We start from the raw sequence: 25410 nt of genomic DNA on the forward strand, positions 1-25410 counted from the left end.
ACATGGAAAGACAGGTGGTGCTCATGGATCGCAAAAGTCCGTCTTGTGGAAATGATTCCACACCCCCAAGGCAATCCAGAGATGCAATGCCATTCCTCTCAAAATACCCACGGATTTTCTCAGACAAGTACAACCAAGAATTCCAAAATGCGTCTGGAAACACAAAAGAACCTAGAGAGTGTCAATACGCTCTTCAGACAGAAGCACAGACTTCGGACTTCCCACACTGCCTGATTTCCAACTAGCCTGCCAACCTGCCATCATCAAGACACCATGGTATAGGCACACAAGACATCCACATAGATCCATGGAGGAGAAAGGAGAGGCCAGAAAGAAAGCCACGCTTATGTGTCTATTCGTCTCTGACAAAGGAGGTGAGAAGGTCCCGAGGGGATATGATAGCCTGCGCAATGAATGGTGTTGGGGAAACAGGACCGCTCCATGCACAAGCATCACAATGGATTCCTTTCTCGTGCCACCTACAACAAGAAACTCACACCAAATCGACTACTGCAACGTACAACCTGAAGCCAGGCCAGGCCTAGAAGAAACCCATAGGTACTGCGTTCTTGGACCTCAGTCTTGGAACCATGTTTGTGGATTGGTGTCCCCAAGCAAGGGAAAGAGAAGCACAATAAACCCAGTTGGGGCTCCAGGTGACTGAAAAGGTTTTCAACAGCACAGGCAAGCGTATGCATGACGAAAGAGGCAGTGGACCGAATGTGAGAAAACACTGATTTGCAAATGTTGTATCTGAGAATGGCGATCATCTGGAAAACAGACTGAGAAGTCGCACAACACAAGCCTTTGAGACACAAAAACCCTAACCTGACGCTTAACCCTAATAATGTGTGTGTGTAATTATTTGCACTGATAGTTATTTTATACTCAATATACCTAGATTATGTATAATAAACATATTCTATATCAAAAAAGATGTCATGAGTGAGAAATAATAGCTCTTGAGAAAAACAGTGGTAGAGTCAATTGATTTGGAGTCTCCAGAAGCTTGAGCAATTGGTGAAGTAAGAACATTAGACTAGGTGCACTGAAAAACAGAATGTAATGGTCAAAAAGTATGAAATAAAAATGTTATAGGATAGAGAAATACATAATAACAAGATCTAAGATATCATCATGTGAAGGGATGGCTGGATAGGAAGGAGAAAAATACCATTGACACCAAGGAGACTGAGAAACTGAGAGGTTAAGGTATTGATGAAAACACAGCTGATTTCACTGAATGTTTCTTGCACTTTGGGTCTTTTCAGTCCAATTTACAAAATTGTTGCAGTAAGAACGAATTGACAGTTGCCTAGTTCTCTTGGTCAAATAGAAATTGAGAGGTAACTTCTGCTTAATTATTCTGAGTCTAGTCACTAATCACTCAATATTCATTTCTGGGTCAGAAATACCTGGGCTAAATTGATCTGTGAAAACCTTGAACTATTCCATTCAATCTGGGGAAATGTGAAGGACCACCACAAGTGGATCCTTAGCAGCTTCCAAGCTTTCCACCAACAGAAGTTAGAACATGATTTTTAATTAAGCCTATATGCAGTGGTCCTGGGATAAATCTACACTCAAGGTTTTCTGCTTAAGTCACAGCAAAAGAACCCCAAAGTGACTAACAGCACAATCAGTAGACTGCCCCTAAGATTTTGCAATTTCTGTGAGAACTACAGAAAATATGTAAAATACTCAGCAACGTGCCTGTGACATAGTAGGTGAGACATTAAGAAAAATTATTATTATTGATAAATATCCTCACTTTTGAAGCTTACCATTATGGGCATCTGTTGTTTCAGCCTCTCTAGAATTCATTTACATTTATTTTGGTAACAACTCCTGCTCTCCTGGTTCTCACTCTTAACCTAGATAATTTGTTTTGTGGAGCTGCCTGATTCACAGCTCTAGCGTGGGCCCAAGACCCAGAAAAATTAGCTGACAGTTAGATATATGACAGAACTTGCTCCACAAGGAATTAGCCCAGAGATTGAACTGGAACTAAGCGGGAAAGGCAGCTCTCCTCTTAAGTTTTTAAGCTTGACTTAATGTATCCACCAGGATGCATTTGGTTATGACAATCAGAAAATCCTGACACAATTAGCTTATAAAATAAAGGAAAAAAATCTTACTTAATGTGTGAGATCCATAGGTAAAGAATTCTCCAGGGGCATATAAGCAGTATTTCTTTGCATTCCGTTTGGATTTTCCTCTCCCTTTGTTTCTTTAGTTTTTCCTCAGTTTATTTACCTTCTGGGCAATAAAATGACTACATAAGTCACATTGTCTTACAACATCATGGAGAGGCAAAACCTTCTCTTTCTTGGGTCTCCTTTAAAGGCTAAAGTAAATTCTAGAAGACCACAGGAACCTGCTCAACTTGCCAGAATTGCAACACAAGCTCATTCTTAAAACAATCTCTGGCCAGGGAAACAGGGTCACCAGGGTTGGCTTAAATTAATCAGAAACTTCCTCTTCCTTGTGAAGGAGTGGATGTCTGAAAAAAAACTGGGTTAGCAAGGAAGAATTGTGTGCATAGCTAGGAATAAGCTGTGATAGTGTCTGCTCAACAGCTGAGAATAAGGCCAGTACAGAACAAAGGCAAAGTTATGGAGGGATGTTCACATACAATATTACTTAGGAATTTGTGGATGACATGAGCCAACAAATTCCTTTCATACTTAAGCCCCATATTAGCCAGGTTCTATCATCTACAACCAAAAGTTCACTAGCTAAAATGCTTACTCAAAGCATTCCTCTGAATCTAACAGGTCTTTATTTTTATCCACATGAACTATAAATATCCTTCAGAATTTCCTATCTCTGTTCTACCACCTATTCTTATACATTCTTTTTTTCTGACTTCTTGCCTTTTCTTATGTTGTTCTCTCAACTTGTTATACTTTGCTGCCTTCATGTCTACCTCTTAAAATCTTAACCTTCCTTTATATCTCAAATATCATCTTTTCCTAAAGCATTCCAAAAATATCTCAATTTCGCATGGTTTCTACTTTAGTCAAACTCCAGGGCAACTCTCTGACTAGCATTTAAAAAAATTATATATATATATATATATATATGCCATCTACCAAGATTTAATATAAAAATAGCTTTGGCAATAAATATTTTCAATTATTCTCATAATGCAGAAGAAGAAAGTGAAATAAAGAGAAGTGACTTGCACAATACCTAGATGACAACTTGGGTTAATACCAAGATCCATATTCTTTCCCTCCCTGTCTCTCAGGTGTGCCTCACTGCACTGCCTCACTATCATGTTGCCTCTTGATATGTGAATTGTGTCTCACTCAACTTTTAGTTTCCTATAGTGCACGTATTGTGCTTTGCATATAATATATTGAATAAATATTTGGTCAGTTGAACTGCTTGGGGTTATATCTTGATCTTGATTTATCAATGATTATTGATTGGCCAACAGCAGATACTTCTTTATATAAGTACAAATAGGCCAGTAGTATCTATCTTTTACATTCTGTATATCAAAAGCAAATTCCCAATACTCACTGTCACCAGTTTGCATGGAATAAGCAATCTATGCAACCTCTACAAAACAAGTAAGATAATTTGACAAAGAGAATGTTTCAATATACAATTTCAATGAAATAAGTACCACATACAAGGAAGAGAAGATTGCAGGAAATTAATATCATTTCCTCAGATCCAGAAGTTGAATACTAGTTAAGAAAATAGTAACCTCATGCTGTTGAATTAGATGGGGAAACTTAGCATTAATAACATTTATATAGATAATTTGTTAGATTTCCTATAAATATGCTGCTAAAAACCTGAAGAGAGAAGAGGTAGAAAGAATTGTCACTTCATTCTAAAAAACGAACGAACAAACAGGCAAAAAACAAACAAACAAAATCCACCAAAAAAACCTTCAAAAAAAAACCTAGATTTTAAACCTCATTTGATCTTTGTCTAATAGTGGTATTAATGACTTGTTATAAAGTGGAGGTCCTTTGTACGAGAGAAAAGGAGGAAAGAGATAATTCTCCTTTTTGTAGTCTATTTGGGAATTAATAAAGAAAAGAGGGATGCTTTGTCTAATTTTTTTCTTAAAGTTTTAAATTTAAAATGTCCATTGTTAATATTAATACAACTTAGCCCACTGATTTACTGATGAACAGTATCTAGTCAGAATTCACTTTCTTTAAATGAAATGTTTAACAATTAAATCACAATCTTTCATATTTTTTCTCATGTTTTCTCAAAGGTCTAAAACCATAAACAAACCAACAACAACCCTTCAAACTGTATAGAAAGAGCTTGCACACCCTTTACAGATTCATTTCTAGAGATTAATAAATGAACAATGAGAAGGCAACAGTAATCAAATAGGAGATAAGATAACTCTTCACTGCATATTATTCCAGGAATTTGTGATTTCAACACAGAAATCTGTCTACATGCCTTAAAGTAGTGTGAGGCTCTTCTAGCTTTCTTCAGTTCATCTTTAACCTTTGGTTATTGGCTCAGAAGTAAAGTTATATTTTTGTTGTTATAATTTTTTTCTTTCCTCTATAAGGTGTAGAGCCTCTGAATCTGATAGCTGTTAGTCATGGTAAAATAGTTAAAATTTAGCCATGAACTTATGAGGGTATTATGATATGTTGTGCTTCAAACGGAAATCTGAAGATTTCACAGAAAATGCTATAGCAGACTAGATATATAATTAGATGGTGTTTATAGAGATTAGGTAGGTAAGTAGATAGATAGATAGACAGATAGAATAGTACACGTCCTATTATCTTCCTCAATAAAATTATGTATCTTTTTTTCTGCCCCAATAAATATTTTTTAATATTTATCTATCTTGTACCTGTTTCAAAAGTGCAGAAGAAAACACCACTTATTAATCAAATGAAATTTCTTGTTTTATCATCATATGCTATTATTGATTTTAATCTCATTGACCTCCTCAGGTCTGGAAACACTTACTGTTCTTTGCATTAGCAGAGGAGAGTCTGTTCCTTCCTCTTTAAAACTCGATTCCGTACCGGTTATATCCTCAATAACGTCCTCCATCTAGCAAAATATAATACATTTAGAATATTGTGCATAATGATAAAAGTTGCACGTCAGTCTGAGTTCAGAGAGAAAAATTTTAGCAATCTTTAAAAGTTTTTTTAGAATATTTAGATTATATGTGTATCAAAACGCAGAATATTTTAGAACTTAAAATGAAGTAATCCTGACACTCTGATCTGTGTTGCTTTTCCTTGCATTAGCTTACGCCAGCTGGCAGGTGATGGCTGGGCAAATCACCCTGGGTTAGTCCTTTGGAAATTAGTATCTGCATAAATAGAGTGATTATCATGAATACCTTGAGCCAGAGCTCATATACTTAGCTTGTAGAGAGATGACTTCCTACAAACTTTATTTTTCTTTTAAAATGTTTTGATAGGGGGCTTCCCTGGTGGCGCAGCAGTTGAGAGTCCGCCTGCCGATGCAGGGGACATGAGTTCGTGCCCCGGGCAGGGAAGATCCCACATGCCGCGGAGCGGCTGGGCCCGTGAGCCACGGCCGCTAAGCCTGCACGTCTGGAGCCTGTGCTCCACAACGGGAGAGGCCACAACAGTGAGAGGTCCGCGTACCACAAAAAAATAAAAACAAACACACACACACATACACACACACGTGGCCATTGGGTACCATATTCCAGAGTGTGGCTCTAGGCCCTGTTCTGGACTTTAGATGTTATTCCATGTGCACTGAGAGATCTCTAAAGGATCTAGGAAAATAAATATACATGTTTTCTTTCTTTTGGTTAGTCCACTTTCTGAAAGTTTTCAAGTATATTATTGATTGTTACCAAACTCAAATTTTAATTTCATGACATTTTTCTTATTACTACTCCACCATTAAATGGACAACAAATTTGTATTGAACAGATGTGAAGAAAACCTGAGGGAAGAAGGATGCTAAACACAATTCATGGTAAGTGGTTTACTTTGGAGCATTTCTGATAGTTTCAATAAAAATTACACATGTCATTTGTCCCTTTTCTTTCTGGAAGCTTACATCATAAATTACTCAGTCTCCTGCATCTCTCATTTTTTCCTCTTACCTATAAACATACTCAGGTTTCTTCTATTCCAGAAGGAAACCCTTCTTTCCTACATGTCAAAGTTCATCCTCCTTGGAGACTCTACTTTTGCCTCTAACACTTCTATCCATAATTTCTGTCATCCACCTACATGACTATCTTTTCCCCTAATTTGTTGGAGTTGCTGTCTCTTCCATTATTCTAAATTGACTTTAAAATCTAAACCAAAACTTTGCTTCACAGCTTCCAGGAATCTTCATAATTAATCACCTTGGAATCCAGTTGCTACTTTAAGAAAGACAACAAACACATCATTTTATATCAGATGAAACAGAATGAACAGATTAGACAAAAGAAGAATTACAAATCAGCAGAATAAGCGTCCTCAAAGTGATAAATGAAGATGATGAAATACAAAGGAAGAACACAATATTTTTACTAAAATAAAAATGGAAATAATAGTTATGGAAAGAATGAGGCTCAAGGACAAAGGAAAAGATTATAAGAAAAGGTCTACAAAAGACTAAGAATCAAGCTTTTCAACAACCCTGGGTGCAAGAAAACAATGGGATAACATTTGAAGTGTTAAAGGTAAAGAATTTTGAACCTAGACATTTATAACCAATAAAATATCCTTTAAGTGTGTGCATGAAATAAAGCTTTTCTTAGACATAAAAACTCAGAAGTTTTAGGGCAAAAAGACCTTCGGAAAACACTCTTTCAGGAAGTACACTAGTCAGATAATAAATAAAACTATGAAATCAATACAAAATATAAGAATGAGGAAGTAACAGTAAAATGTTTGTGGTCTAAATAAGAAGAATGTATGTGTGTGTATTCATTCTAAAAATATCAATTCAGAAAGATAGGTGAGAACAAGAAGGAGAAGACCATACTCAGATAGACTTTTACTTAAGGGTATGACATAGATATTGTTAAACAATGACATAGATAAAGAAGAAATATAGCTATGTGTCTTAAGTTAGGTGTAACCAAAAAGAGAGAGAGAGAAATTTAACCTATCCAATAGAGGATAGAAAAAAAGATGGCAAATAAGGAAACAGAAAGCATAGTAATTTAAAAAAAATGTGAAAAAGGTAAGTATTAAATCCTAATGGTAAAATAATTACAAGAATGTAAATGAGTTAACATAGTGCTCAAGAAATTATCATTCAAATTGGATTTTTCAAAGGTATTGTAATACTTTGTCTATAAGGGACACATTTAAAATAAAACAATAGAGAAAGCAGAAAATAAAGTGCAAAGATGAACAACAAAAATGACCAAAAGGAAAGCAACAGTAACAATGTTAATATTAGACCATATAAAATTCAAGATCAAATGTTAAAGCAAAAATAATAAAAAAATAATACCAAGTAACCATGAAACCTAAAAAACCTAAAAAACTCTGTAGCAACAGCTGTCAGAAATCTATGAAAAATAAATTCAATTGTAGTTGAATATTTTAGCTCACCACTCTCAAAGTCATAAATCTGAATTTAGCCTTCTCTTCACCTATTCTCTAGACCATGCCTGAGTCCTATCACCTTCTAGTCTATACCACTCCATTTCTGAAATTTTAAATTCAATTATCTCACTCATCAAATGCAATATTCCATTTAGATCCAATTTAGACCCCCTATGGCAAATCAACTGAACAATTTTCATTATGACTCTCTATGCTTTTACGCTATTATCTTTCTGCCCAACCACCCCTAACTCCCCAGGAGTTCTCTCTCTCTACTTCCTGTTAACTCTGAATTCAAAGTAGAATGGTTCTTGCTCACCATCTTACTGAAATTCCTTTTGTTGCTATTTTCTTTGACTGCTTGACTGATAAATTCAATAGATATTTATCAGTCCTTATTTTACTAGACTCAGTCACTACATTTGAGTGTGTGGGTCATTTCCTCCTTCTTTAAACAGGTTCCTTCAGTGGCACCACACTAGTTATCTTTTTACTTTACCTTTACAGTCCTTTTCCTCTGACCACCCCTTAAATGTGGGTGATCTCCTCAATCCCACCCTTGGTTTCCTACTCTCCTCATTGTTTTCATGTTCTTCAGGAGCTTTCTTCCTCATTCAAATTTTCAAGTTCTACCCATAGGCTGACAACTCTTAAATCTCTTCCTCCAGTCTAGATTACTCCTCCTCAAGACAAACTTGGATATCTAGCTGTTACCAGCATCTCCACATTGTGGTCTCACAGATACCTCAGTTCTAACATGTTCTAATATAAGGCCTCATCATCTCTCATTGTACTATAGAAATAACCTCCCCACTGGTCGCTCCCTCCCTCCAGGTTTCTTCTTCTACATAGTTGACAGAGTGATATTAAAGTCAAATCTGATTATGTCGCCCTAGCCCTTACATTTAAGCCTTTCAAGGATTTGAAATTACTTAACATGGAGCACCAGCCTTTCTGTGATTTGTCTATTACCTGCTTCTCTAGTGTGACCTTTTGTCATCACCTCATGCTGTTTCCTATTCTTTGCTCATGCTATTTTACTTGGCTAAATTGCCCCACTAGCCATTTTCCTCTAAGTCTACTTGACATACTTCTGAAGCAGAACAGCACTTCTGCACTTCTACATATACCATAGCCTTTTCTACATAATAGTATAAGTATTTGCTTCCTTTTTTTTCTCTTCCCTTCAACTTAGAGTTCTAGCAGAGTACAGAAGATAAGAAAAACAAGACAAGGAATAATTAAAATATAGCATGTGCTGTAAAAATGCTACGATAAGAGCAATTTTTATCCACATGATATAGGTGTTACTATGAAAACTCAGAGAATAGGTACCTAATCCACACAGAATACCCCCAGGGAAAGAAGAAACCTGAGACGAATTTTGAAGAGTCAGTCAGAATTATCCAGATAAATGGAGATTGAATGAGTAGTTGGTAAAGAAAGGATATAAGGAAGAACCTGGCCGCTGTGAAAATCACTAGTGAACCATATGGCTGAAGAACACAGTACCATGCAGATGTGTAATGATAAGTCTGGGTAGGGTAGCAAGGGTTAAGTGTGGAAGAGTCCTGTGTGCCGTGAGTACAAATTTGAATTTTATCTTGGAAAGACCCATGCTATAAAATGCTTATTTGACTTTATATCTGATTGTCTTGGAGCGCTTTAATCACCTAATTATTCCTAATTCCAACCCCCAAATCCTAAATCTATGGATGCTCTCATAGATTTTTTCTGTGGTAGCTATGATTTCTGGGGTCTTTGAATTAATGAAATGTTCCGTGATGTCACAGGAGGACAAGCATAGAAGAAAGAAACACAAAAATATGGCAACAGCCACCAAATCCTGAGCAATCTCACTGCCCTCGTGTTAGAAACTTCAAAAAATGTAAGCATCAGAGTGACATCACCAAGATGGCAACATAGTTAGCTCCTGAATTCACTCACCATCATGAGAAGAACAATTAACATCTATTCAGAAACAAGACACCACTAAGAGAATCCTAGAGCACGGGGGTGAGGCTGAAATACCCACTGAACCTCAGAGATCAAGGCAGACTGCATCAGAAGGTGAGAGAAGCAGCTACACATTGACCACATTGACCCTCCCCTAGGACAGTGCAACACTATGCAGAGAGGTCTTCTCTGAGCCACTGGTTCGTCCAGAGGGAAAAGAGAACCCAGGGCGGACAACCAATCTCCTTCAACATTGTGGGCTGCTCTGTGGGAGCCCCTACTTTGATCTCGCACTACGGTAATTGCAGAGGAATCTATGGGGCCCAGCCACTGGGAATCTGTGACAGAGAAGCAGGGAGGGGCTTGCAACAATCAACACACAGATCTTGGCAGACAGTTCATATCTGCAGTGCCTGTGTAGTAAATCCAACCAGCGACATCGTTGGTCTGCAGAACCAAATCAGGGGTACACTTTTACCAGGTAACTTGGGGGGAGGGGGCACAGATCTGACTGATTCAGATCCTCAAGGAGTTTTATCAGACCTAGAGCCCATTTGTCCACACCCAGTCAAGGTGCTGAGTCATGGCCCCACCCACAGTGAAAAGTACTTTCCAGCCCCATCTGAACAGAAGAGCTAGTGACAACTCCTGGAAGTTGTGTGGCACAGTGGGGCTTGAGTCAAGAGGCAGGTGGACAGGCAGAGCAGATCACCCACAGAGCAAAGCCAGTACCAGTCATGGGGTCTTCCCATGCTATGCACAGGCAGGAAGATTAATTCATAGCCAAGGGTAGCTCTTGGCATCTCTCAAACTGAGAACCTCCTTGGAAAATTGAGAATAGTCTGGAAGGCTATTCCTCTGGCCCCAACTGATCAGAAGGGCTAGCAAAAATACCTGAAAGTTTTGCAGCACAGCAGCACTCAAGCTGAGCAAAGGGCAGACAGAACTGATAGTCTGGAGAGCAAAGCCAGCAGCCCTGTTCAGCCAAGGAGCTTGGGCGTGGGTCAGCTTGAGTTAAGACAACAAAGAGCTTTACTTGTTTTAGAGCAGCTTCTGCAACTGTGTCTGGGCAGAGAATCTAATTCATAGTCTTGCTCATCATTGAATACAGCCTTCAGCCCATCCAACAAGGAAACCTAACCCAGAACACATGGGAAGTTGCATAGCTCATTCAACAGTCCCACATACAGTGGCACTTGAACAGAGAGCACAGCCATGGCTTCCCCTATCTGCAGAGCAAACTCAGTGGCCTCATCTGACCAGGGTATTCAGTGCATACTCAGGCCTTATTCAGGCCTCCAAACAATGAACTGCACAGGCCCTGGGCCCTAACCTACTTCCCTGCTAGCACAGGGAAGCTAATTCATAGCCCCCACTGCTACATCCAGTCCCAACCATCTAGTAAGCCTGATCAGAGAATTCAGGCAACTGTGGAGCCCATTCTACAGCCTCACTTGAATAAGAAACAAAGCCAACAGTCCTATCCAACTGCTCTCAGCTAGTGGCACAACCCCCAATCCCTGTCTTCAGAGTTCTAACAGTTGCCTCACCCAAATATATCATAATATCAGGCTCCACCTGCCCGAAGGCATTAGTGGCAGACACATCCAGAAACCCAAAGTGAGCAGACTGATGAAGAACTGTCTCTGGCAAAGCAAACCTGTAAAGTCTGCAAGAGGAGCCCTGTTACTCAAATGCACAGATACCAACATAAGGAATTAAGGATCATAAAAAATCAGGTAAATATGACACCACCAAAGGAAACTAATTAAACTCCAATAACTGACCCTAAAGAAATGGAGATCTATGAACTGTCAGATAAAGAATTCAGAATAATCCTTTTAAGGAAGTTTAGTGACCTACATGAAAACACAGACAGATAACTAAACAAAATTAAGAAATAGAATAATCTATTATTAATAACCCAATAAGTATAAATTTTAACAGCAATAACCTAAAGTGTGATGGGGAGAAGAAGTAAAAGTGTAAAGAATACAAATTCTATTGAAGTTAAGTTGCTATCAATTTAAAATAGGGTGTTATAAGTTTAAGTTATTTTATGTAAGCCTCATGATAACCACAGGAAAATCTTATAGTATTGTAATTACGCAAAAGAACTCAATAAAGAAGTCAAAGCATATTGATACCAAAAGGCAGAACACAAAAAATGATAGCAGGATAAGAAACAGGGAATGATGGAGCTACAAAATAACCAGAAAACAACTAAAAACATTTTATTGTAGTGAGCCCTTTTCTATCAGTAATTACTTTAAATATAAATGAATTAAATTCTCCAATTCAAAGACATAGTATGGATGAATGGATTAAAAATAGAAGATCCAAAATGTGCTGTCTACAGGAGACTCACTTTCACCTTAAAGACACAAATAGACTGAGAGTGAAGGGATGGAAAACGACATTTCAAGCAGTGGTAACCAAAAGAAAGCAGGGGTAGACAGCTTATATTGCTTACATCAGACAAAACAGACTAAACTAAAAATGGTAAAAAGAGACAAAGAAGGTCATTATATAATGATACAGGGGTCAATGCATCAAAAAGATGTAACTATTTATGAGTCCAACATCACAGCACCTAAGTATATAAAGAAAAAACTAACAGAGCTAAAGAGAAAAATAAATGGTATAGTTACTATAAACAATAATAGTTGAAGACTTTTTTACCCCACTCTCAACAATGGATAGATCATCCACACAGAGAATCAATAAGGAAACAGTGGATTTGATCAACACTATAGATTTCCTGGACCTAAAAGATACATAAAGAACATTCTATCCATTGACAGCAGAATACACATGTGTACTCTCAAGTATACATGTGACATTTTCTAGGATAGACCATATGTTAGACCACAAAACAAGTCTTAACAAATTCAAGAAGAGTGGAATAATACTAAGTGTCTTTGCTAATCACAATGGCATGAAACTAGAAATCAACAAGAGGAAACTAGAAAATTCACAAACACATTGAAATTACACAACACTCTCCTGAACATTCAATGGATCAAAGAGGAAATTAAAAGGGAAATTAAAAAGTTTATTAAGACAAACAAAAATAGAGACACGACAACCCAGAACTTACGGGATACAGCAAAAGCAGGCCTCAAAGGCATTATGCTAAGTGAAGGAAGTCAGACAAAGAAAGACAAATACTGCATGATCTCACTTATATGTGGAAACTAAAGCAAAAACAAACACAAAAAAACCTCGTAGAAAAAGAGATCAGAGGGGCTTCCTTGGTGGCGCAGTGGTTGAGAGTCCACCTGCCAATGCAGGGGACAGGGGTTCGTGCCCCGGTCCGGGAAGATCCCACATGCCGCGGAGCAGCTAGGCCCGTGAGCCATGGCTGCTGAGCCTGCGCGTCCGGAGTCTGTGCTCCACAATGGGAGAGGCCACAACAGTGAGAGGCCAGCGTACCGCAAAAAAAAAAAAAAAAAAAGAGAGATCAGAGGACCTTCAAGATGGCGGAAGAGTAAGACTCGGAGATCACCTTCCCATAAATACATCAGAAATACATCTACACGTGGAAAAACTCCCACAGAACACCTACTGAACGGTGGCAGAAGACCTCAGACCTCCCAAAAGGCAAGAAACTCCCCACGTACCTGGGTAGGGCAAAAGAAAAAAGAAAAAACAGAGACAAAAGAACAGGGACGGGACCTGCACCAGGGGAGGGAGCTGTGAAGGAGGAAAGGTTTCCACACACTAGGAAGCCCCTTCGCGCGCAGAGACTGCGGGGGGCGGAGCGGGGAAGCTTCAGAGCCACGGAGGAGAGTGCAGCCACCGGGGTGCGGAGGGCAAAATGGAGAGATTCCCGCACAGAAGATCGGAGCCGACCAGCACTCACCAGCCCGAGAGGCTTGTCTGCGCATGAGACACTCAGGCTGCTGCTGCCGCCACCAAGAAGCCTGTGTGCGAGCACAGGTCACTATCCCCACCTCCCCTCCCGGGAGCCTCTGCAGCCTGCCACTGCCAGGATCCAGTGATCCAGGGACAACTTCTCCGGGAGAACACACAGCGGACCTCAGGACGGTGCAACGTCCTGCCGGCCTCTGCTGCCGCAGGCTCGCCCCGTACTCCGTACCCCTCCCTCACCCCGGCTTGAGTGAGCCAGGGCCCCCGAATCAGTGGTTCCTTTAACCCCATCTTGTCTGAGCGATGAACAGACGCCCTCAGGCGAAATACACGCAGAGGCAGGCCCAAATCCAAAGCTGAAACCTGGGAGCTGTGAGAACAAAGAAAAGAAAGGGAAATTTCACCCAGCAGCCTCAGAAGCAGTGGATTAAATCTTCACAATCAACTTGATGTACCCTGCATCTGTGGAATACATGAATAGACAACGAATCATCCCAAATTGAGGAGGGGGACTTAGGGAGCAATGATATATATATGTATATTTCCCTTTTTCTCTTTTTGTGAGTATGTCTATGCTTCTGTGTGTGATTTTTTCTGTATAGCTTTGCTTTTACCATTTGTCCTAGGGTTCTGTCTTGCCTTTTTTTTTTTTACTGCTTAAAAATTTTTTTCTCTAAATAATTATTTTTTATTTTAATACGTTTATTTTATTTTACTTTATCTTCTTTCTTTCTTTCTTTCTTTTCTCCCTTTTATTCTGTGCCATGTGGAGGACAGGCTCTTGGTGCTCCAAACAGGCATCAGGACTCTGCCACTGAGATGGGAGAGCCAAGTTCAGGACACTGGTCCACAACAGACCTCCCAGCTCCATGTAATATCAAACAGTGAAAATCTCCCAGAGATCCCCATCTCAATGCCAAGACCCAACTCCAGTCAACGACCAGCAAGCTGGAGTGCAGGACACCCTATGCCAAACAACTAGCAAGAAAGGAACACAACCCCACCCATTAGCACAGAGGCCGCCTAAAATCATAATAAGGCCACAGATACCCCAAAACACACCCACCAGACATGGACCTGCCTACCAGAAAGACAAGATCCAGCCTCATCCCCCAGAACACAGGCATTAGTCCCCTCCACCATGAAGCCTACACAACCCACTGAACCAAACTTAGCCACTGGGGATAGATACCAAAAACAATGGAAACTACAAACCTGCAGCCTGCGATAAGGAGACCCCAAACACAGTAAGTTAAGCAAAATGAGAAGACAGAGAAACACACAGCAGATGAAGGAGCAAGGCAAAAACACACCAGACCTAAAAAATGAAGAGGAAATAGGCAGTCTACCTGAAAAAGAATTCAGAATAATGATAGTAAAGATGATCCAAAATCTTGGAAATAGAATGTAGAAAATACAAGAAATGTTTAACAAGGACCTAGAAGAACTACAGAGCAAACAAACAGTGATGAACAACACAATAAATGAAATAAAAAATTCTCTAGAAGGGATCAATACCAGAAAAACTGAGGCAGAAGAACAGATAAGTGACCTGGAAGATAAAATAGTGGAAGTAACTACTGCAGAGAGGAATAAAGAAAAAAGAATGAAAAGAATTGAAGACAGTCTCAGAGACCTCTGGGACAACATTAAACACACCAACATTCGAATTATAGGGGTCCCAGAAGAAGACGAGAAAAAGAAAGGGACAGAGAAAATATTTGAAGAGATTATAGTTGAAAACTTCCTAATATGGAAAAGGAAATAGTTAATCAAGTCCAGGAAGCACAGAGAGTCCCATACAGGATAAATCCAAGGAGAAACATGCCAAGACATATATTAATCAAACTATCAAAAATTAAATACAAAAAATAAATATTAAAACCAGCAGGGGAAAAACAACAAGTAACACATAAGGGAATCCCCATAAGGTTAACAGCTGATCTTTCAGCAGAAGCTCTGCAAACCAGAAGGGACTGGCAGGTCATATTTAAAGTGATGAAAGAGAAAAACCTACAACCAAGATTACTCTACCCAGCAAGGGTCTCATTCAGATCTGATGGAGAAATTAAAAGCTTTACAGACAAGCAAAAGCTAAGAGAATTCAAAAGCACCAAATCAGCTCTACAACAAGTGCTAAAGGAACTTCTCTAAGTGGGAAACACAAGAGAAGAAAAGGACCTACAAAAAAACACCCCAAACAATTAAGAAAATGGTAATAGGAACATACATATCCATAATTACTGTAAACGTGAATGGATTAAATGTTCCAACCAAAAGACACAGGCTTGCTGAATGGAAACAAAAACAAGACCCATATATATGCTGTCTGCAAGAGACCCACTTCAGACCTAGGGACACATACAGACTGAAAGTGAGGGAATGGAAAAAGATATTCCATGCAAATGGAAATCAAAAGAAAGCTGGAGTAGCAATTCTCATATCAGACAAAATAGACTTTAAAACAAAGACTATTACAAGAGGCAAAGAAGGACACTACATAATGATCAAGGGATCAATCCAAGAAAAAGATATAACAATTGTAAATATTTATGCACCCAACAGAGGAGCACCTCAATACATAAGGAAATTACTAACAGCCTAAAAGGGGAAATTAACACAATCATAGTAGGGGACTTTAACACCCCACTTTGACCAACACACAGATCATCCAAAATAAAAATAAATAAGGAAACACAAGCTTTAAATGATACATCAAACAAGATGGACTTAATTGATATTTATAGGACATTCCATCCAAAAACAACAGAATACACATTCTTCTCAAGTGCTCATGGAACATTCTCCAGGATAGATCATATCTTGGGTCACAAATAAAGCCTTGGTAAATTTAAGAAAATTGAAATCGTATCAAGTATCTTTTCTGACCACAACACTATGAGACTAGATATCAATTACAGGAAAAAATTTGTAAGAAATACAAACACATGGAGGGTAAACAACACACTACTTAATAACCAAGAGATCACTGAAGAAATCAAAAGGAAATCAAAAAATACCTAGAAGCAAATGACAATAAATAGAGGGAACTTAACTCAACATAACAAAGGCCATATATGACAAACGCACAGCTAACATTGTACTCAATGGTGAAAAACTGAAACCATTTCCAGTAAGATCAGGAACAAGACAAGGTTGCCCACTCTCACCACTATTATTCACCATAGTTTTTGAAGTTTTAGCCACAGCAATCAGAGAAGAAAAAGAAATAAAAGGAATCCAAATTGGAAAAGAAGAAGTAAAGCTGTCACTGTTTGCAGATGACATAATACTATACATAGAGAATCCTAAAGATGCTACCAGAAAACTACTAGAGCTAATCAATGAATTTGGTAAAGTAGCAGGATACACAATGAATGTACAGAAATCTCTTGCATGCCTCTACACTAATGATGAAAAATCTGAAAGAGAAATTAAGGAAATACTCCTATTTACCATTGCAACATGAAGAATAAAATACCTAAGAATAAATCTACTTAAGAAGACAAAAAACCTGTATGCAGAAAACTATAAGACACTGATGCAAGAAATTAAAGATGATACAAACGGATGGAGAGATATACCATGTTCTTGGATTGGAAGAATTAACATTGTGAAAATGACTCTACTACCCAAAGCAGTCTACAGATTCAATGCAATCCCTATCAAACTACCACTGGCATTTTTCACAGAACTAGAACCAAAAATTTCACAATTTGTATGGAAACACAAAAGACCCCGAGTAGCCAAAGCAGTCTTGTGAAAGAAAAATGGAGCTGGAAGAATCAGGCTCCCTGACTTCAGACTATACTACAAAGCTACAGTAATCAAGACAGTATGGTACTGGCACAAAAACAGAAATATAGATCAATGGAACAGGATAGAAAGCCCAGAGATAAACCCACGCACATATGGTCACCTTATCTTTGATAAAGGAGGCAAGAATATATAGTGGAATAAAAGACAGCCTCTTCAATAAGTGGTGCTGGGAAAACTGAACAGCTACATGTAAAACAATGAAATTAGAACTCTCCCTAACACCATACACAAAATTAAACTCAAAATGGATTAAAGACCTAAATGTAAGGCCAGACACCATCAAACTCTTAGAGGAAAACATAGGCAGAACACTCTATGACATAAATCACAGCAAGATCCTTTTGACCCACCTCCTAGAGAAATGGAAATAAAAACAAAAATAAACAAATGGGACCTAATGAAACTTAAAGCTTTTGCACAGCAAAGGAAACCATAAACAAGATGAATAGACAACACTCAGAATGCGAGAAAATATTTGCAAATGAAGCAACTGACAAAGGATTAATCTCCAAAACATACAAGCAACACATGCAGCTCAATATCAAAAAAACAAACAACCCAATCCAAAAAGCGGCAGAAGTCCTAAATAGACACTTCTCCAAAGAAGATATACAGATTGCCAACAAACATGTGAAAGAATGCTCAACATCATTAATCATTAGAGAAATGCAAATCAAAACTACAATGAGATATCATCTCACACTAGTCAGAATGGCCATATCATCAAAAAATCTACAAACAATAAATGCTGGAGAGGGTGTGGAGAAAAGGGAACCCTCTTGCACTGTTGTTGGGAATGTAAATTGATGCAGCCACTATAGAGAACAGTATGGAGGTTCCTTAAGAAACTAAAAATAGAACTAGCATACGACCCAGCAATCCCACTACTGGGCATATACCCTGAGAAAACCATAATTCAAAAATAGTCATATACCAAAATGTTCATTGCAGTTCTATTTACAATAGCCAGGACATGGAAGCAACCTAAGTGTCCATCAACAGATGAATGGATAAAGAAGATGTGGCACATATATACAATGGAATATTACTCAGCCATATAAAGGAACGAAACTGAGTTATTTGTAGTGAGGTGGATGGACCTAGAGACTGTCATACAGAGTGAAGTAAGTCAGAAAGAGAAAAACAAATACCATATGCTAACACATATGTATGGAATCTAAAAGAAAAGAATAAAAGAAAAAACAATATTCAGAAGAACTTAGGGGCAAGACAGGAATAAAGATGCAGACCTACTAGAGAATGGACTTGAGGATACGGGGAGGGGGAAGGGTAAGCTGGGACAAAGTGAGAGAGTGACATGGACATATATACACTACCAAATGTAAAATATATAGCTATTGGGAAGCAGCCGCATAGCACAGGGAGATCAGCTTGGTGCTTTGAGACCACCTAGAGGGGTCGGATAGGGAGGTTGGGAGGGAGGGAGATGCAAGAGGGAAGAGATATTGGGACATATATATATGTATAACTGATTCACTTTGTTATAGAGCAGAAACTAACACAACATTGTAAAGCAATTATACTCCAATAAAGATGTTAAAAAACAAACAAAAAAAAGAGACCAGACTTGTGGCTACCAGAAGTTGGCGGTCGGAGTGGTGAGGAATTGGAGGAAGGTGGTGAAAAGGTACAAACTTCAGTACTAAGATAAATAAGTACCCTAGTACTTATATAAGTACTACAACTAGTACTTATATAATATAATGTACTACAATGTGATGACTATATTTAACAATGTTGTATGACATACAGGAAAGTCGTTAAGAGGAAATTTTTTTTCTTTTCTTCTTTCTGCTTTTTTTTTTACTGTATCTATATGATAAGATGGATGTTAGCTGAACCTATTGTGGTAATCATGTCACAGTATGTGTAAATTAAATCATCATGCTGTATTCCTCAAACATATATAATGATTATGTCAATTATTTCACAATCAAGCTGAAAAAATAAAATAATGTTAAAATAATTATAAAAATAAAAGATGACAGAAGTTCCCCCCAACCCAACTGGAAATATAAGCATCAAAACAACTCTTCAAGGAATTCCTTGGTGGTGCAGTGGTTAGGAATCCGCCTGCCAATGTAGAGGACACAGGTTCGAGCCCTGGTCCAGGAAGATCCCACATGCCGTGGAGCAACAAAGCTCGTGTGCCATAACTACTGAGCCTGCACTCTAGAGCCCACGAGCCACAAGTACTGAGCCCACATAAAACAACTACTGAAGCCCGTGTGCCTAGAGCCCGTGCTCCACAACAAGAGAAGCCACTGCAATGAGAAGCCCACACACCACAATGAAGAGTAGCCACCACTTGCCACAATGAAGACCCAACACAGCCAAAAATAAAATGTAAATAAATATATAAATTTATATATAAGACAACACTTCAAACCATAGAAATGTTGGTGAGAGAGGTTAAGGATTGAGACCACACAACAACTAAGTGGTGGTACTAATCTCATGGTGCCTGACTCTGAAGACTCCAAACTTTCTGCTTTGTGACAATGACTCTTAGCACCAATCAAAGAATATTAGGATGTTGAGGTAAGTTCCCTCTATGCCTACTTTCTGGAGAGTTTTTTATCATAAATCGGTGTTGAATTTTGTCAAAAGCTTTTTCTGCATCTATTGAGATGATCATATGGTTTTTATCCTTCAGTTTGTCAATATGGTGTATCACATTGATTGATTTGTGAATATTGAAGAATCCTTGTATTCCTGGGATAAACCCCACTTGATGGTGGTGTGTGATCCTTTTAATGTGCTGTTGGATTCTGTTTGCTAGTAGTTTGTTGAGGATTTTGCATCTATGTTTATCAGTGATATTGGTCTGTAGTTTTCCTTTTTTGTGACATCTTTGTCAGGTTTTGGTATCAGGGTGATGGTGGCCTCATAGATTGAGTTTGGGAGTGTTCCTCCCTCTGCTATATTTTGCAAGAGTTTGAGAAGCATAAGTGTTGGCTCTTCTCTAAATGTTTGATAGAATTTGCCTGTGAAGCCATCTGGTCCTGGGCTTTGTTTGTTGGAAGATTTTTAATCACAGTTCAAATAAACAAGTGGGACCTAATGAAATTTAAAAGCTTTTGCACAGCAAAGGAAACCATAAACAAGATGAAAAGACAGCCCTCAGAATGGGAGAAAATATTTGCAAATGAAACAACCGACAAAGGATGAACCTCCAAAATATACAAGGAGCTCATGTAGCTCAATATCAAAAATACAAACAACCCAATCCAAAACTGGGCAGAAGATCTAAATAGACATTTCTCCAGAGAAGATATACAGACTGCCAACAAACACATGAAAGGATGCTCAACATCACAAATTATTAGAGAAATGGAAATCAAAGCTACAATGAGGTATCACCTCACACCAGTCAGAATGGCCAGCATCAAAAAATCTACAAACAATAAATGCTGGAGAGGGGTGGAGAAAAGGGAACCCTCTTGCACTGTCGGTGGGAATGTGAATTGATACAGCCACTATGGAGAACAGTATGGAGGTTCCCTAAAAAACTAAAAATAGAACTACCATATGACCCAGCAATCCCACTACTGGGCATATACCCTGAGAAAACCATAATTCAAAAAGAGTCATGTACCACATGTTCATTGCAGCATTATTCTCAATAGCTGGAACATGGAAGCAACCTAGGTGTCCACTCACAGATGAATGGGTGAAGAAGATGTGGCACATATATACAATAGAATATTACTGACTCATAAAAAGAAACGAAACTGAGTTATTTGTATTGAGGTGGATGGATCTAGAGTCTGTCATACAGAGTGAAGTAAGTCAGAAAGAGAAAAACAAATACCGCATGCTAACACATATATATGGAATCTAAAAAAAAAAAAAAAGTTTCTGATGAACCTAGGGGAAGGACAGGAATAAAGACGCAGATGTAGAGAATGGACTTGAGGACACAGGGAGGGGGAAGGGTGAGCTGGGACGAAGTGAGAGAGTACCATTGACATATATACACTACCAAATGTAAAATAGATAGCTAGTGGGAAGCAGCTGCATAGCACAGGGATGTCAGTTTGGCGCTTTGTGCCCACCTAGAGGGGTGGGATAGGGAGGGTGGGAGGGAGACGCAACAGGGAGGGGATATTGGGATATATGTATACATATAGCTGATTCACTTTGTTATACAGCAGAAACTAACGCAACATTGTAAAGCAATTATACTCCAATAAAGATGTTTAAAAAAAAAAGAATATTAGGAAATGGCAACAAGGTAGGATACATCTTAGCTACTAAAGATAGCAAGACTGGAATTGACGGCACTATGTGAAAATGTGTACACGATAAGTCAAATTCAAAGAAAACACACATTAAAACTATAACAGATGGAATAAAATTGTGATTGACATTAATGGTTGAAGAGACTTATATACATTGTTTAAAGAACAATGGTTAAAAAAATAGAAAGTGTTTGTCTGCAGCCAATGTGCATGTTGTCCCTAGACCACTGCACTTAATGAGGCTTTCAACCCTTCCCAGCCATGCAACTCCTTTTGACTGACACCACCTAAAGGTCCACTAAGATCAGGTAAATTTCTCTTATACAAACTTATTATAAAATAAAAGGTAATCTGTGTGCCTAAGGAATAAAAATGTTATCTAAGAAAAACCGAGAAGACTGATATATGTTACTTATCCTTTCTCATCTTTTAGAAGACATATTTCATAAGACACATAATAAGATCATTTTCTGGGTTTTGCCTAGAATTGGCTGGCATATGCATATCCTTTGCGATTTGTTTTTTCCTTTGGGAATCACTCTTCCACACAAGGAAATGAACTTGGGAAGAAGGTGGTTGTAAGAAAAGTTGTATTGGGTGAGTTCTAATATTTACTGTACAGATGATTTTCAACCTACATATATTTTTATTATCTTCATAGAGTGAATAGAGAACCTAGTTCTACATTTTTTTTTGAAAATTCTTTGTATATCCACTACTGAAAAGTTTAAGTAAATATACATGTAGAGATCTATGTTTAGTTTTAGATTTCAACTAGTCCTGTTTTGTGGTTGTTTTATATTTTATTAAACAATCTACCAGGTCCTTATTCTTTTCTCTTTTCTAGATTAACATAAAATTTGCAAAAGAAAATCTTCCTCTAACATTTGGAATTCAAATAATGATATACTTAACATCTATTTTGTACCTGGAGGCTACAGACTTAGCTAAAAAGCAGTGACCTGAAATCAGTAATAATCACCAGGAATGTAGATTGGGAGATTAAATCTGGGAGATCATAGAACCATGTCTCCATCTAAAAATCAAATGGAAAAAAAGAAAAAGAAAAGAATAGAAAGCTCAGTTACTGATGTAGTTTTTCTACATTGAGATATTAAAGGAACTCTTTTTCCCAGTTCTAGTTTTCTAGTTCTAGTTTTCTCCCACTTCTACTCATTCTTCAGTATTTTTTGAAGGTTCATTTACAAGCAAGTCACAATAATTATGAACTCCACGAAGCTAGACACTCATTAATTTTGTATCCTCAGCACCTCTAATTTCCTCTTATTTAGTAAATGGTAGGCAAGTATTTGTTGAAAATAGAAATGAATGGATAGATAATCAATAGTAATAAATTCCGATATAATTCTACAAAATATGAAGTGCAAGAAGATTATTAGTCCCATTCTGATAAACATTTCTAGAGCACATGTTTACTGTTATTTATTCTTTTGCTTGTTTTATCTTAATGGGTACTTCAGATAATGTAACTGTTGATAAATGTTTTAACTAAAGTTATCAGAAAACCATTACAATTAAAGCTAATTCTTCTTAACATATTACTATTAGAACCTGCTTTGACTCACATTGATACAAAACTGAAATGAGTGTTAAAAAATGAATTGTTATATTTTATGCATAACAATTCTTATGGGCATAACTAATTATTACAAATTAATAAATTAAGACATCCTTTTGTTAAATAAATTTGCATATGGAATGTTTACTATAAAAATTTGACTTCAATTTCTTGAGGTATTTTTTTTCCCAAGAAACTGATGATATATTTTCATAAGCAGCCATTAGACATACATGCCATTCCACATTGTCATCTTCTTTCCCAAGAGTTAGCAACTTGGTGAGTGGATTTCCAGTGGGTCCAGTGTTACTCTCAGGAGACTGGTGTCCATGCTGTACCAGAAGTGCACTGCTTGGTGTTGGAGGGTGTGACCGTTTAAGAGTCTGATGGACGATCTGGTGGTCAAGGGTCATGAAAGGTTTTACTTGCTGTCTCTGAACTTTCTGTAGCTGAGTCCTAGCAGAACTTTCCAGGTGTGCTGGGACCTACCAAATAAAAACCAAACAAATGCAATGTGTAACATCATCTGGTAAATGAGTTCCACTTTCAACAACTGGATTATGACAATAAACACTATAACATCTAGTTTGTTTCTAATTTATTGTCTATGCTTCTGTCATAATTTACATAAGATATTAATGGACTATAGTTTTTGAGAAGTCATTAAAACTTTACTAAAATATTTTAAATGCTAACCAAGTATTTAAGAATAGCTCTTAAAATAATATGCAACTGAAACCAACTTGGAATAAATACAAAAGCAGCAAAACTTTTTGAGGGTCTGAAAAAGAATGACTAAAATAATAAAAGGAAAACACAGCTGATTTACTATTATTAGTGATTTTTATATAACATATATCTCTTATATTCCTTTATATTACATATAAATATTCCATTGGCTATAATCTCTATTTTTAATGAAAGATTTTAAAAAATTATCCATGAGGGAGCAGAGACTAGAAATATATATACTAAATATTGTCTGATACTTTATGGGTGGTGAAAATCTAGGTGATTTTTTTCAGTTTTCTGTATTTTCCAGAGTTTCTATACTGAGTTTTATTTTAATTTTTAAAAAATCTTAATTTTAAACTCTTCCATACTCTCACTTTATAATAACAATACTTTGGTAGAATAATTATGAATTGACAGAAAGCAGCATTCAGAGAAAAATCTAACCAGTGTCATGTGCCAACTAAGCAACTATCCAGTATATTGAAATCCCTTTTTCAAATCATAGGCATAAAATTCTGGGCATCTTCAGTGTAGCTATCATAGTTAATGATATACCATTATTTGTATAAGGACAATTTTAAGTATTTCAAGCTTTCCCTTTAAAAACCTCTGAAAATAGTATTGCCTGCCAGTCCCCTTTATATTTACTATGCTGCCATGTGACTTCTAATACATTTTCCTCAAGTGGCCTATATATAAACCTATTTAATAGTTCCCTCGTGTTAAACAATAGTAAAGATTGCTGTACAGTGCTTATTTTTCCTTTTATTTCAGCTACACAAACTACTCCTTAAATCCCTTAACATGCATTAGCTCAGATAAATAGCCTTTACAAAGTATTTTGCATTTAAATTAGCTGGTTTCGGGTACAATATTGTAGTAGTTACTTTAGTTTAATTCTGTTATGCTGACATTTTTAGCATTATTTTAATTGTACTACCATAAAATAATTTTTCAGTCATATAAAAAAGATTAAGATTGGTAATAAAGATTACACATATTACTAATTATATTGCTGTGAGCTTTAAAGTTGTAAAACAACATTTCATTAAAATGCCTGTGGTAATTTTTGGGGGGTAGCTATTTAGATTATCCTATAGTTCTAAATTAATCCTTAATCCACATACATTTACAAAATATACACTATAAACAGCATTTTCAGATTCACAAATCTGAATGACTTTCACACAATGTAACTGAATGCTAAAGAACACTGTATATTATTTTAAGAAAAGTATGTTGAACCAGAATTTACAACATTCATTAACTAATTCACTTTTCATCTATGGATGCTAAAAGCATCATTATAGTACTTATTGTGTTTTGTGTTACATCAGGAGTCCAAGGGAAGTCATAAATGTGATCCTAGGGCTCTAGGAATTTACAATATACTTGGGCAATATTAATATCAACTACAGCAAAAATGATGATGATGATAAAAATAATAATATGCAGCAGGTATCAGGCACTGTGCTAATCATTTTACACACATTGTTTCATTTAATCCTTGTTACAACCTTAGGAGATAGGTATCAATATTACCCCCATTGCACCATATAATTGAAGCCACTGAGATTTAGAGAAGTTAAATGGTGTGGCTGTTATCACTCTGCTAGTAAGAGATGGAACTGGAATA

General features: G+C 37.3%; 1 protein-coding gene across 8 annotated transcripts in view; it reads right to left on the reverse strand.

Annotated features, from left to right (window-relative positions):
- TFEC (transcription factor EC) overlaps positions 1-25410 on the reverse strand; it is a 667358-nt gene that overhangs the window by 32544 nt on the left and 609404 nt on the right. For 7 of the 8 annotated variants that reach the window (XM_079931385.1, XM_079931383.1, XM_079931386.1 and 4 more), the window contains 2 exons: positions 23273-23524; positions 4972-5058 (listed from right to left, as the gene is read on the reverse strand). In XM_079931385.1, the coding sequence (XP_079787511.1) occupies positions 4972-5058; positions 23273-23452 (267 nt within the window). In that variant the 5' untranslated portion in view covers positions 23453-23524. The remainder of the gene's footprint in view (positions 1-4971; positions 5059-23272; positions 23525-25410) is intronic. The other variant, XM_079931390.1, reaches the window with a different exon arrangement.

The sequence above is a fragment of the Stenella coeruleoalba genome (genome assembly GCF_951394435.1).
Source record: "Stenella coeruleoalba genome assembly, chromosome: 9".
In the NCBI taxonomy this organism is placed as follows: domain Eukaryota; kingdom Metazoa; phylum Chordata; class Mammalia; order Artiodactyla; family Delphinidae; genus Stenella; species Stenella coeruleoalba.